Consider the following 13225-nt stretch of genomic DNA (forward strand, 5'->3'; position numbering starts at 1 on the left):
TGTTTTGGTGTTACATTTCAGGGGCCACTTGCACTATGCATTTTGTGGTTTTCTGCACAATACACCGATAAAATACACTCATTTCCAATTAGGATGCTGATGTTCCAGGCTGATATGACTCAGGCCTTACTTAATCTAACAAAGTAGCCTTTCCAGAAATTAATTAAACCCTAACCTTTGAATCAGCAATATCCCCAACTAAAGTCTGTGGAAAAGGGAAAAAAAGCCCCAAAAAACAACAGTGTCCTCTTTCTCAGAATAGATCCACATAGCACTAGACAGAACCAGCCTGGAAACTGTTTGATTATTAAGCCAAGCCAATAAAAATTCCATTTAGCAACTTTATATGGACATCCTAAAGAGCGCACAGATAAAGGCAAAGGAATGCTGACAGTCAAATGCACCATGCAGAAGGAGGGGGAGGGAAGAAAAACCCCAAGCATTTATCATACCAAACCAAAGACTATCCAGCAGGTGATCCAGGAGGATCACCTTTGAAACAGCCAAAACAACTATTCACGGCATCAGGCACACACAAAGATTTTTCTGACAAGAAAGATTAATGAACCCTCAGGGTAAACACACAAGAGTGGCAGAGCTGGCATGTGAACTTGCATGCTTAATGATACACACCTTTTTAGCCAGTCACAAGCTAAAATAAAAATTAGCATAAGACTTGCTCGTGTCCCATGTGTGGACACTCTGCAGGACAAGAGGCAAAAGCAGAACCCTCAATCCCTGAACCACAATGACAGTGAGATATTCTGCAGTTGCTTGCTGTAGCCTCCTTTGACAAGATGCTGTAGATGTTTATCCAGTGGATATTTTGAATTCACCAGCTACACAATAGGCCACCCTGGAAGTTCCCACTATGCTAGGAACATGGAAATCCTGCAAAGGAGGACAAGCTGTGGGCCAAGAAATGCAAAAGGAACACTAGAGTCGTTCTAACACTGCAGGCCCATCTTGCCCCACATCCCATCTTCAACACAGCAGTCAGAGATGGAGCAGGGTCAATAAAGCCAGCCTTTTCTTCCTTGCCATATCTTCTCAGCTTCTGGTATTCAGAGTCCAGACTGCATCTACATTGAGCTGCCCAGCCATGACCAATGCTCATTAACTCTTTTGTGTGGTCTCTTTCTGAATTTGCTTGTACTGTGGCCATCAGAACCACAATTTCCACACACCTTGCTTTAGCACTGACAGTCTGGGCCTTCACCTGCCTCCTGCCTCTCCCCTTGCACAAAGCTCCCTTAGCAACACCGTATTTTGGTACCCAGGGGTTTAACACTGAGGATTCCTGCTCTGCTTGCCCCTACCATCAGGGCAGCAGTGCTACAGGAAGACAGCAATTCAACTCCTAATTCTACCACCACACCACAGAGCTTCACCCTCATTATGTCCCTTTTATGTTTTTCCTCCTTTTACAATGTGCCCCCAACTCAAGGGGGTTTTTCTTGCCCCCTTTTTCTACTTCCCTACCTCTTTCTTGTGGGAAAGCCAAAGAGCTGCCTGGGAGCCAAGTTCGCTGCAGGAAAATTTCACTGCTCATTTACTATATGAACATTTTTCTGAGTCCTACTCTCTACAGACTTTTGAAGACGGTCTATTTTACAGTGGTGACACTTCATAGCTAACAGGCACTAACAGAAACACTCCTCATTTACAATGGTTTCCACTCAAGAGAGGGAGGTGCATTTAAATCCCCAAAGTCTCACTTTGAATCAAGGACACAAAACAAGCCAGTGGGCACAAAAACTCTTCTAGTTGCTAACTTCACTGTGTGCACTTGGGCTTCTGTTGCATAGACTTCCACTTGATCTCACCTAAGCTAAACCATGTTATAAACTTTGATTTTTAATACAAATTAATCAGAAAAAAAATTATGGACCTCCGATGGAAAGCTGAAAAAAATACCTACCCTTTGAAAATAATTTCTTCCTGTATTTCCACTCCTTCAGCATGTACTTGAAACACCCAGGATTATCTTAGTCACATCTGTCCAGCTCAGAAAACCTCAACCTTCTCTGTGTAAGTAAAAAATACAGGCTTTTTCTGGTTTCAGCCTGTTTTAAGTCAATTTGGACAACAGGTTTTATAGCTTTGAAGGAGTAGCTTTGTGTGTAATATTTACTTGAGTTTCAGATAACTAAAATGAATGGTCCTGGGTGAGGGTGCTGACGAGGGATGCAGAGGAGCTGAGTATGACTCCTGACCCCACCTAGCAGCTCCCTCAGATGCCCCCAGGTGAAGTCCCTTCCTCCACCACATTTCTGCAATAGCAAACTGGGAGAAGCCAGTCCCACTCCCACCCGTGGCTGCTCAACCAGGCTGCCACCACAGGGCAGGGAAGGGGATGGGATAAAAGCTGACTGTACCTTCCACACACACGTGGCACCAAGCTGGGACAGGAGGAATTTCACTACTTGCTGTCTAGTTTCAGGGACACATAATAAATGCTTCATAGGAAGCAAATAGGAGAAAAAAAAAAGGTGCTTTTTTTCCCCCCTACGTCTTATGGAAAAAAAAGTATGGTCTCTTACAAAAATGTATATTATTCCTACAAAAACAGCCAATCAGGTCAAACCTACAGTATTTCTCAAGCTTCTTACTGCTACCTAAAATGTGAACTTTTAGGGCACAAATTAGAGGAGGCTAATTGGAAAACTTCTATACCACCTCACATTGACAGTAATATTCACACAAACATCAAATCCTGTACAATCAGAGGCAAAAAATTCTTTGTCATAATTAAAGGAATCTCAGATATGGATAATGAGGTAAAGTAAAAAAATTACGTGGAATATCAGGCAAAAGTCTTCCCAATATTTTCATACTTCTTACTACACTCTGAGGAACTTCTGAGCACTCCCTTTTTTCACAGATATTGAAGATTTATGGGGGAACAAAACACAGTCTAGGGGCTTCCAGTAGGATCTGTGCACAGGCTACAATCCAGCAAGCTCACAATCCCGTTTGAATTTCATCCAGATGTTAGCAACAGAAGAAAGGATTACAAAAAGAATAGAAAACAGCCTCTTGGTTAAAAGACAACTGAGATTCTAGCTTCCTCGGGACAACAGAAGTCAGATGCTCTACTTACACAGAGGTGCCCTGTCATCTGAAGCAAGATTCATGGTGAGCTTTGGGATGGTGTGGTTTGGAGACAGGGTTGTTTATCCTGGGCTGCCAAGTGAAGACAGAGCTGCCAAACATATGGGGAAATTGCTTCTAGCACAATTAATGGCTTCAGCTGAGACACCAGAACCTACTCAGAGCTGTCTTCAAAGTCAGGCAGGAGACAAATTCCTTCTCCAAAGATGAAGTGCACCACAAGAACCAAAAACACCAAAAGCCACTTTCAGAAATGGGAAAGACAAATTAGCATTGTTAGCCATTTCATTTTTTAAGCCATCCAAACCCCAGAACAGAGTGGAAAGGGGTCAAGGAGCAGTATGGCATCCCATAACAATTAGGAAGAAGGATGCATGGGTGGGTGGGCAGGAACCAGGAGCACCTGGTACTCACAGTCTCAATGGCACAAAGCCACTGCTGTGCCTGTGATCGCAGGCAAGGGTGGAATGTTTGTCCACATGGGAGAAGCCACCAGCAGCAGAGCTCCCACACATGCCCAGGGCCTGCTCAGTGGTGGCAGTCACTGTTAGGAAAAGAGGTAGTGCTAGCATGGGACAAAGCAAAAATATCCCCATAAACAGAGCTATAATTAAACCAGAAGCACACACAGCCAGAGCTGGTCACTCAACTTTCTCTATACTTCATTTAGGCAAATAAAGAACCATTCCAGGAAAAGTATAAACATCCAGGCAGTTGTGACCCCATAAAAACTCAATTACGTAGGAGTTAATGTCAATATAAAACAGCATTTTTCATTTACTGTAAAGCTCAGTGTTTAAAACTGGGTTCTCTTGCTGCAGATTAGGCAACCAAATTTGAGCTTTAGACTTTTTAAAGGAGGCAAAGGTTCTCTTCTTCCTCCTGCTGTAAGCAATTTCATCTCCTACTCAAACAATCAGGCATCTACTCCAAAGTACCCTCTTGCCCAGTGCTTCCTGCACCTTTCTTTGGAGAAGCAACCTGAGCACATCTATAGTTGAGCTGAGGCAGGACAACACCTAACAGATTTTAATGCAGCACCATTTAAAATGTATCAATTTATGCACACACATCTTGAACCCGGATATATGCCTTGGCATTTTGGGGTTGAAATTTGGGCTTTTGTTTAGGTGTGACCCAGACTCAAGTCCATCATGAGGTTTATGAGGCATCACTTGCTAATGCACCTCTACAGCAACACTCCCAAAATCACAGGTTCTCTCAGATATTAGTGGTTTTCCTTCATGGCCTGGGTTTTTGGCTTGTTTGTCTTCTGAACCGTGCAGGACTGGCACTAAGGCTGACTCCTGGTAGACACCATAATGCAGGGGTGTCCAGCCTTCCAAACCCCAGCCAGCTGTACACTAAAGTCTTTGCAGAGCCAAGAACCACAAGTCACACACTGCAGATCGGGAGAGCTGAACGGAGCCCAAGGAAACTTTACAGCCAGATGACGGCAAAGTTACTGTGAAATACCTCTGGGACTCTGGGCTGGATCTCTCACACAGCTCTCAGTGACCTTCTGCCACCAAACTTAGCCTCCCTCCATTTGAAGTAATTACCATCTGAAGTTCTGAGCCAGCTCAACACTGGTCATGAAATAAAATCATGACTTGAACAGCTCACAGTCCACATGTGGTTCTGGCACTACAAGCTGATTCCCCTGGGCAATGACTTTCAGGTTTTTGTGATTTTTGACATTTTGTTTTTCACAATAATGACTTTATTCCTCAACTTTATTAGCATTCAGATCTACTGTACACAGTGCTTGTTTCCTCCACATTCCTTCTGCGGCAATTTCTGGAACCACCTTTCGTTGCACCCAATTCTGTCCGTGTTTGAAACTGGTTTCAGCCAGCCATGGTGAAACCACACCCCATATGACCATGGAATATGCACTGCATCAAGCCATCTTGCTGAAGCAGTGGTTTGTAATATGGTTGCTGGTTGATTGTTTGCTTGAAAATTCCTATCCACAAGAGACACTGAAACAGTGCTAAAAGGCAGGCTAGTTCCAGAAACGTTAGGATGTTTGTGCTGCAGACTTCTGGACAATGTAGTTCTTGTTGACAGATGTGATCCCCGACCAAAGGAGAAATGCCAGCAGCAGCTTCCAGTGCAAGGACAGCACCTTTACCAGTCTCATGGACTGAAGGTGGAGTGGTATTGAGACACCTTACTAATAATGTACTTTGTCCCATCAGATGAGTAATCCTCCTGAGATCCAGTAAAGACCTCTTAATGAAGGAACTGCCCTAAGGATCAACAAACTAATACTGAGTTCAATTTGGCTCCAGTCTCCCAAGGAATGTGGGAAGGCAGGAGAGGAAAGAGATTGGGACTGACAAGTGTAATGAGTCAGTCTTTGGAAACCAAGCTACAGATCTGACTCTAGTTACCTCATTTACAGGCTGGTTCTAGAGTTGTGGCCAGAGAGCACTCATGGTTTCAAACCGGAGCAGAAAAACTTGGGACTCTGCCACTGCTGAATGTCCCCAAGTCAACTTAACAGCTAAGCTCACTTTGTTATGCTCCCTCACAAATCCTTCCCCTGCCCCTTTGTGCAAACACTGCACTCTGGTTTCCAGTCCTCTCAGCCTCCCTCCTTGGGGAGAGTCCAGACCAAAGATCTCTTCCTCCTCCACCCCACTGACCATCCCTCTAGGTCTATCCCGCAAGAAGCAAGGCTCAAGAGAAGCCATTATGCTTCACAAGTCTGGAGCCCTCTCCCACGTGCACACAAACACAGCCACAGGACAGTCCTCCTTCCTAGCCAATATGAAGTCTTTTCAGACCCCACACGGAACTCTCCACTGATTCCTCTTGCATCTCTGCTACTCAACATGGCCTTCAGTTTGCTACCCAGTACTTCCAGCTTTCCACAGCCCATAGGTCAGGTTGGTCAGAGCTTTCTTCCATGCACTTCTGCATATGGACATTCCTGAGCTGGTCCACTCACCACCACTGGAACCTGTCACGTGTGGAGAATGTGTTCCAGAGCAGGAAGCAGAGCTGCTTCACAGTGACAAAAGGTCATAACTGAGTGGTGAAGAGCTAAAGCTGAGAAGGAACATTTGAACAGCAAGAATCACCTAGCAAGCAGAAAACCCCAAAGCCCTTACTCACAGTTTGAGAAAGCAACCACAATGGATGTGAATTGCTTTGTTGGGGCTGCTGGGACAGCCACTGTCTTTGTACCTACCTTACTACAAGCCAGCCATGACTGACACACAGGCAGGGCAGAGGAACATTCATTAATGAAGTTACCGATTTGCTAAAGTAATCCATCACAACACTCAAGAAGGGAAGTCTTATGTAACAGTGCTTGGCCAATCCATGATAAACACAGAGGGAGGTTAAGGTGCAAGAGGTGTCCCTTTGCTTACAGCCAGCACAAGGTGATAAGGTACAAGGAATGGTCCTGAATTGCTTCATGAGATGTGGCACTGCAGCTAGGTCACAGTGCTTTGTAGTCAGCCAGTTCTTCTCCCATGCCACAAGCATTGGTTCCAGAAACTTCAGCTGCCTCGAGGTCCCCTTCACACACCTCCTCAAGCTCATAGAACATAACTCTACTAAGGGGATTCATTTTCTGACAGAGCCTTTTAATCCTCACCCCTTTTTAACCCATGGCAATGTTCTCACCAATAGCCCACTAACAGAAACTAGACAGACCAGCTCAGCCCCTCTGCACAGCTCCTGCCAGCCCCATCCCTGCTTTGCCCCTCCAGGCCTGCCCACATTCATGCTCTTCTGTATTCTGCAAATACACATCCCACCTCGAGGGGTGAAAGACAGATGATGTCCAAGAAATGACAACAAAGCAGGAAGCACTGTCAAGATGTAACAGTAGACAACTCCTTGCAATAGTAAGCAGGACAAAGCCTAACACAACATGGTCTATATAAAAGGCAGTAACAGTCTCACTTTACAAAGGAAAACATGGATTGCTCCAGTCACGCAATTTTTAAAAAAACTCACGGTATTGCACTAAGAGTTGTCTAACTTTTTCCCTGCCAAGGTAAAAAAGTAGGCACTGCTTCAAGTATGCTAAAATATTTGGCTGTCAACAGATTTTCATTTTAAAAAATCTTTTATTCCAGTAGGAAAGAATTGCGTTTCATAGGAAGACTGATCTCAATCTCTCAATTGATATGTCCCATTATAATCTCCTGGGATCTGCTGTGTTTAGATGACTAAATTGAGATGACAGAGTCACATATCCCAAGCATCTTTTGATCCTGAGAGACAGAACAGTGCCAGCTTATGTGACAGGAAATACCTCGTTCCTTGGGTAGAGCCTGATCTTTCTGTGGGGGTTCTATGGGTCTACCAGCTGTCAACACAGATCCAGCAGCCAGCTGCACCTGAGCTCAGAGACCAAAGGAGGTCAGGGCTCTGATTTCAACCAGCATTAAGAGAAATCTATCCAGAGAGGCACCCAAGTGGGCATCCTACTCAGGGCATGAAGCTTAGACATGAGGCAGTATCCTGAGGCAGGAGAGGATCTCAGTGAGAGGGCAGACAGCCTTCAGCTTGTTGTTAGGCCCTTTCTTACAGCCTGGCAGAAACTGAGTGAAAATGTGTTTTAGCATAATCTGTGCATGGAGAGGTCTCATCCCCTCAAGACCCACGCACAGGAGGTGCCGCAAAGCAACAGCCAAACACCAACCACAGATGTGTCTGCACAAACGCTGCCAAAGGGGGGAAAAGAAAAGAACACAGAGAAACAAAGTGCTTATCCAGGAGTACCAACCACTCTGTGAGGTCTGCTATAGAGGACCCTGCTGCACTGAACCCCGGCAACTTGTCAAGTTAGGCACAGAGCAGAGCCACCAGCCTGTTGGAGAGATGTCACTGCCCAGACCTCAGAGCAGCCCTTGGATACCTGCTAAATCATTGCCTGGCTATGCCCTCCAGCAGTGCCAGGGGACTTGCAGTGGTACGAGCCCTCCCCAGTCCATCATCAAACTGGCCTTGTGAGATGAAGGCAGGAGACTGCAGCTTAAGGTGTGTGAGATCAAGCCAGTATTTTGCCACAGGGAACTGTGCATGCTGTAACACTGCCTTAAGCCAACAGTTAATCAGTGGTATTTATTTTAAAATAGTTGATAATCTGGTACATAAATGTGGAAAATTAAATATTCCTCCTTTCTTCCACCCCCCTCCCCACTTCTACCCCTCTTTTCCCATCCCGCTACCCTCCCAGTAAGGCAAATTATGGGATCACATCTCATGAACTGTTCCCAGGAAACATCCTCTCCTTCAGTGTACTGCAGACCCTACCTTGGTTGAGGTAGGTCAGAGTCTCCTCGTGCAGTTTCACGGCGGGGGAGGTGGCTGTGCAGAGGACGTACTGAAAGGGGGGCAGCTTGGCATCGTTCTCAGGAGACAGCTGCGGCTCCTCCTGCTTGAAGATGGGCAGCGCAAGCACATCTCTGCAACGCACAAGTTACACACAGTCAGAAGGAGTTTATGGGCTATCCTAGCCTCAATCCGCATCTGCTTCTCATGATCTGAGATAACAGGATGGTCTCTGGAGAAACACCGGGTTAAAATGGCTAAAAGAGGAAGAGTTTGGCCTGTTTAATATAACCAGGCAACTTCTGCATCTAAGATATCAGCACTGCACGGAAAAGAACGTAGCGCTGGCAAAACAGAGTATGTCTGAGAACTAATGCAAGTTTTTAAGAAATAAATCAGATTCACTTTTCAGTTAAACAGTCTTCTTGACAAGGAAAAACTATATCAAAATAGAGCCTTCATCCTTGTGGACATACTTGATTTAAGAGTTCTCAGGTTCTCAGACAAAAGCCTTTCAGAAAAAAAAAAAAAGGCAAGAAAGGGCACTTTGACAGCCAAAAGTCAGATCAGTAAAATGTCTTCAAGCAGCAGCCATGGGTGGGAAGCAGACACAACTCTGGTGTACAAAGGAGATATTCACGTAAATGATGGCATGCACAGCTGGATTAATTTATTCATAATATCTCCTTGCATTCTAGTAAACCTGGTTCGAGGGAATCACACAGCTCTTAAGTCAGCACTGGGCTACCTTTGTAAATGCACACCCAGATGTGTGGGAGCAGCTTCACTAGGACCTGCACACAGCCCCAGCTCCCACTCCTTTACAAAATGCTGATAGTGACCTGCCTGCTGCTTTAGTCCCAGGCTGATCCCAACCCACACTAATCCCCAAGCAGAACTGGTATTAGCAAGGCTGAGAGCTCAACAAATGATGAGTTGATTAGTACAAAATGAGATGTCAGGAATAAGCATCCTTATCTCAGCCTGTCTGATACTGAAGAACCACATTAGCCTTCCCATGCCACTAATGCTGCTGATCACTGTGTCCACCTGCTTAAAACATTAATACCCTTCCAAATTAGGAGGATTATACTGAACACAGTGACAATTCAGAACAAGTGATTCTTTTTCTCCTCTATTTCTTCCAGATTGTCTTTACACAGGCTGTAGCTCTGCTCCTTTTGACAACCCCATACACAAAATGCTCCAAGAAAAACCATCCAGCACATACAGGCACGCAACCTGAAAGGGCATTAAGAATTTTTTCCTTGCCTGTTCAGTTAATGATCCACTTATAGCACTCACAACCTTGAAGGCTACCCAGGTCATCAGTGAAACAGTGCAGCAGTTCAGAGTAAACTGCTCAAGTGCCTGGTTCAAACACAGGTACTCCTGTTTAATAGAAAACAATGCCAGAGAGCAAATTGTGCCGTTTCAGATGCAGACAGAAGAAAAGAAACACCCATCTCTGTTTCCATTCTCTCTTCCAACCCCACGCCCCCAGTATTATCAGGGACTCGAAGGCATCCAGCCCCATTTGCTTCCTGGCATTACTGACATAATCACAGCTCTTGCCTAACTGCTGCCACAGAGAGGCTTTTTTTTTCCTTAGTGATGATTTACTACAGCAATGAAGTGACAGAAATGCCTGCAGTAGATTTCTGAAATAGATAGCATTGCTCCACACACATGCAGGATCTGATACTGCTCCGGAGTCATCTCACCCAGCCTGGATGCCAACATTTGCTCCTGAGGATGCCAACATTTGCTCCTAACCTGCTCTGCACAATGCTCTCTGAATGCCTGTGGCTTTGCAGATGAGAACAGGTCAAAAACTCCAGCACGAAAACTCCCGCAGTCTGGCAGAAACAGTGCACAAAATCCAGCCTGGGTTTAAGTGTTGGGGTGAGGAATTTGTACATACACTCACCTGAAACAGTTCAGAAATTTAGGCAAGGGGAAGTCAAAATTTAAATACCATATTTCACATCAGGTTCTCTGCATCCCTACACCTGCCAGCACAGCTGTCTGATCACTGAATTCTGCAAGCACGGAGGAATCCATGACTTGCTTTCTGGAAAGCTTCACCATATTTAAGCTCAAACAAAGCCACACAATCACATTTTTACTCCTAGAGCATTTAAACTAATGGCCTGTGCTATAACTGCTTTCGGTCAAGACCTTCTTAAGAGTTCGACCTTATTGTAAGTGTTTGGAACTTAGAATGAGGTCAAAAGAATTTTTAAGTTATAAGCATATAAGCCATCACAACACTTATTCAACTCTTCACTCAAGAGCAAATCAAGTTTAGGGAAAATCAGGCTTTCACAACAGTTCCTATCCTTAAAAAGAAAAAGAAACGTTGAACCCCTTAAAACTATCCTGATTTTCACCGTTATGCTACAAATTTACAGTTCTGGATTTAAATAAAAATTAATTTGCATAACTAGAAGGAGAGAAAGTTAATTGAGAGTTCAGTCAGCTGACAGAACAGAGGGTAAAACATGTACTGCGTTTTCATAAAAAATGAATGAAAATTTATAAGAATTTTTCTGTAGCATTATCTTGCTCCAGCTACAAATACCACTGAAATATAGCAGAACTTACATGAATACACAGAAAGCTCTCAATCTCTACAAAATATAACTTATACAAACTTTTCTTACAGCAATTTCAAATATTGTACTATTTCAGTTTCTTGTAGTCACTAAAAGGCGCTATGGAAAGCCTTCAGAAGGGCATTGCTCAGCAGAAAAAATGCCCCTGTTAGAAATGCATGTCCTGACACATTCTCATGGAAAGTGAATTGGCCAGAATTAGCCATCTCTACATAAAAAAAACAAGGGTTTTGTTCAACCAACCTCCCCTGAAACATCTGAGGGCATTGTTGCCATAAAAGTGGCTATAGGGATTTTAATCCCAAATCAAACGTACCACTTAACAGAGACAGGTACTCATTAAAACTGAAGTTTGTTCCTAAAACACCAACAGGTCACCTCCATACCAACAGCATTCCTGACAGAACAGATATCTTTTATCCCCCAGTTAGCACCAAGCCAGCAAAAATAAGCTAATATGTTTTCTGGCCCATTAAACGGAATTTAAATTGTGAAGTAAAGCCTGACCCAGACCTGATGATCTTGTAGAACTCCTGCTACAAATCCATGGAGTTACTGCAGCAGCCTGATCACCATAAACACTCTCTAATGGAGAATACACTGATGCTTCTCTGCTAGTACCATTTTCACTGTCCTAAATTAATCAGATTTGCAAGTGCAAAGCAAGAGAGAACAAGATTTTTGCCACACACATGTTGTGAAACTGAGTTATTGACATAGAGAGAGGAGATGAAGAATCTTGTACGAAGAAACGGAAAAGCTGCCAGAAGGCAAGAATCTCCCAATATTGTATAATTGGATAACAGGGAATTATTATTTAGTCCAAAATAAAATTCCTTTGCAAGTACACTGATAGGCTGCAGGAATAGTCAAGATAGCATGTCTCCCTGAAAGAGAAGCATTATCTGCATTCGAAGTGCTTCCCCCGACAAACTCAATGCTCTCTCAAGAGTGGTTATTTGGGGGTACATTGGAAAGTCAGGGTTCTTGGGCCACAGCCAGGCTCTCCACTGCCACAATTCAGCAAAATCCCACTCCGGCAATCGCCACCAGCTGACGGCTGAGCTTTACATCTTCAGAAGGCAAATAATTCACAAGCACCCAGCAAAAGGGGAACTCCCAAAGTTGCCTGCTTTGACATCGTTTGGAGGGAGGAAACACGGGTTTGTGCTACACATGTCACAGACTATTGTTTAGCAGCCCTTGTACTTAAATTAGGCACATTTAATTAAACGCAACTGTGCGGAGGCAGGAAAAAGCTGGTTTAGGCAAGTTCAGAAAGTGAAATTCTGCGCTTTTCACACATCGTCCTAAAACGCAGAGAAAGAAATCCCATCCCAAGAAAAGTGGGTGCCTTCTCAATTTGCCAGCAGGCGTTTTCCTCAGACCTCTGACAGCGCTCCGCCGCCGCCGCACCTCCTCCCTCGGAGCCGCGCTACCCCAGCCCGGAGAGGACGGAACCCGGCACAAGCAAGAAAGCAACGCTGCAGAGAGCTGCCTACCCAGGCGCTAAAAAATAAAGAAGGGAAAAGAGAAAGCAAAAAAGGAAAACGGTCTCTCGGGCAGAGGGAGCGGCGCTGCGGGGCACCGGGAGGGAAGGCGGCGGGCGGGCGGCCGCGGGACGGGGGCACCCGACCGAACACGCACCCGGTGCCAGGGCTGCCGCCGCCCGGGACTCACCGCAGGTAACTGCCGGTCGAGTGCTGGTTGTAATGCTCCGGCTGCGTGTGCCAAAACAGCATCTTGGGGGCGGCCGGCGGCGGTCCCTGCGCTGCGGAGCGGCGGCCGCGCTGCCCTGCCCGCCCCACGAGCACCCGACACGGCTGCCGCCAACTGGAGCCGCGGCCCCGGCGGCTCCCGGCGCTTTTATGGCCCAGCCCCGGCGGGCGCGGGTTGGCCGGGCTGGGGCGCCGCAGCCCGGCGAGCCCTCCCCCGGCCCGCCCCAGCGCCAGCCCCGGCCCCCGGCGGGCACGGGCCGCGCGGCCCCGGGGCGGAGCGCCGGCGCCGAGGGACGGGCCTGGCCCAGAGCGGGGTGTGAGGGTCCTGGGGGGCCGGCCCCCGGGCGGACACGGGAACCCCAGGGCGGCCCAGGGCGATGTCCGCTGTGCTGGGGCTGCCGCCTGGGCTCTGGGCTGTGATTTAAACCGGGCCACTCCATCCTACAGCAGTGTGAAAGTGCTGCTCAGGCT

The 13225-nt window shown here is 46.1% G+C and overlaps 1 protein-coding gene across 1 annotated transcript in view; it reads right to left on the bottom strand.

Moving 5' to 3' along the window:
• Positions 1-12864, bottom strand: part of TFCP2L1 (transcription factor CP2 like 1) — a 31830-nt gene extending 18966 nt beyond the window's left edge. The window contains exons 1-2 of the mRNA XM_064718815.1: positions 12717-12864; positions 8401-8552 (exon numbers count right to left, since the gene is read on the bottom strand). Of these exons, the coding sequence (XP_064574885.1) occupies positions 8401-8552; positions 12717-12778 (214 nt within the window). The 5' untranslated portion in view covers positions 12779-12864. The remainder of the gene's footprint in view (positions 1-8400; positions 8553-12716) is intronic.
• Positions 12865-13225: the final 361 nt, after the last annotated feature.

The sequence above is a fragment of the Zonotrichia leucophrys genome, chromosome 7, assembly GCF_028769735.1.
Source record: "Zonotrichia leucophrys gambelii isolate GWCS_2022_RI chromosome 7, RI_Zleu_2.0, whole genome shotgun sequence".
NCBI lineage: Eukaryota > Metazoa > Chordata > Aves > Passeriformes > Passerellidae > Zonotrichia > Zonotrichia leucophrys.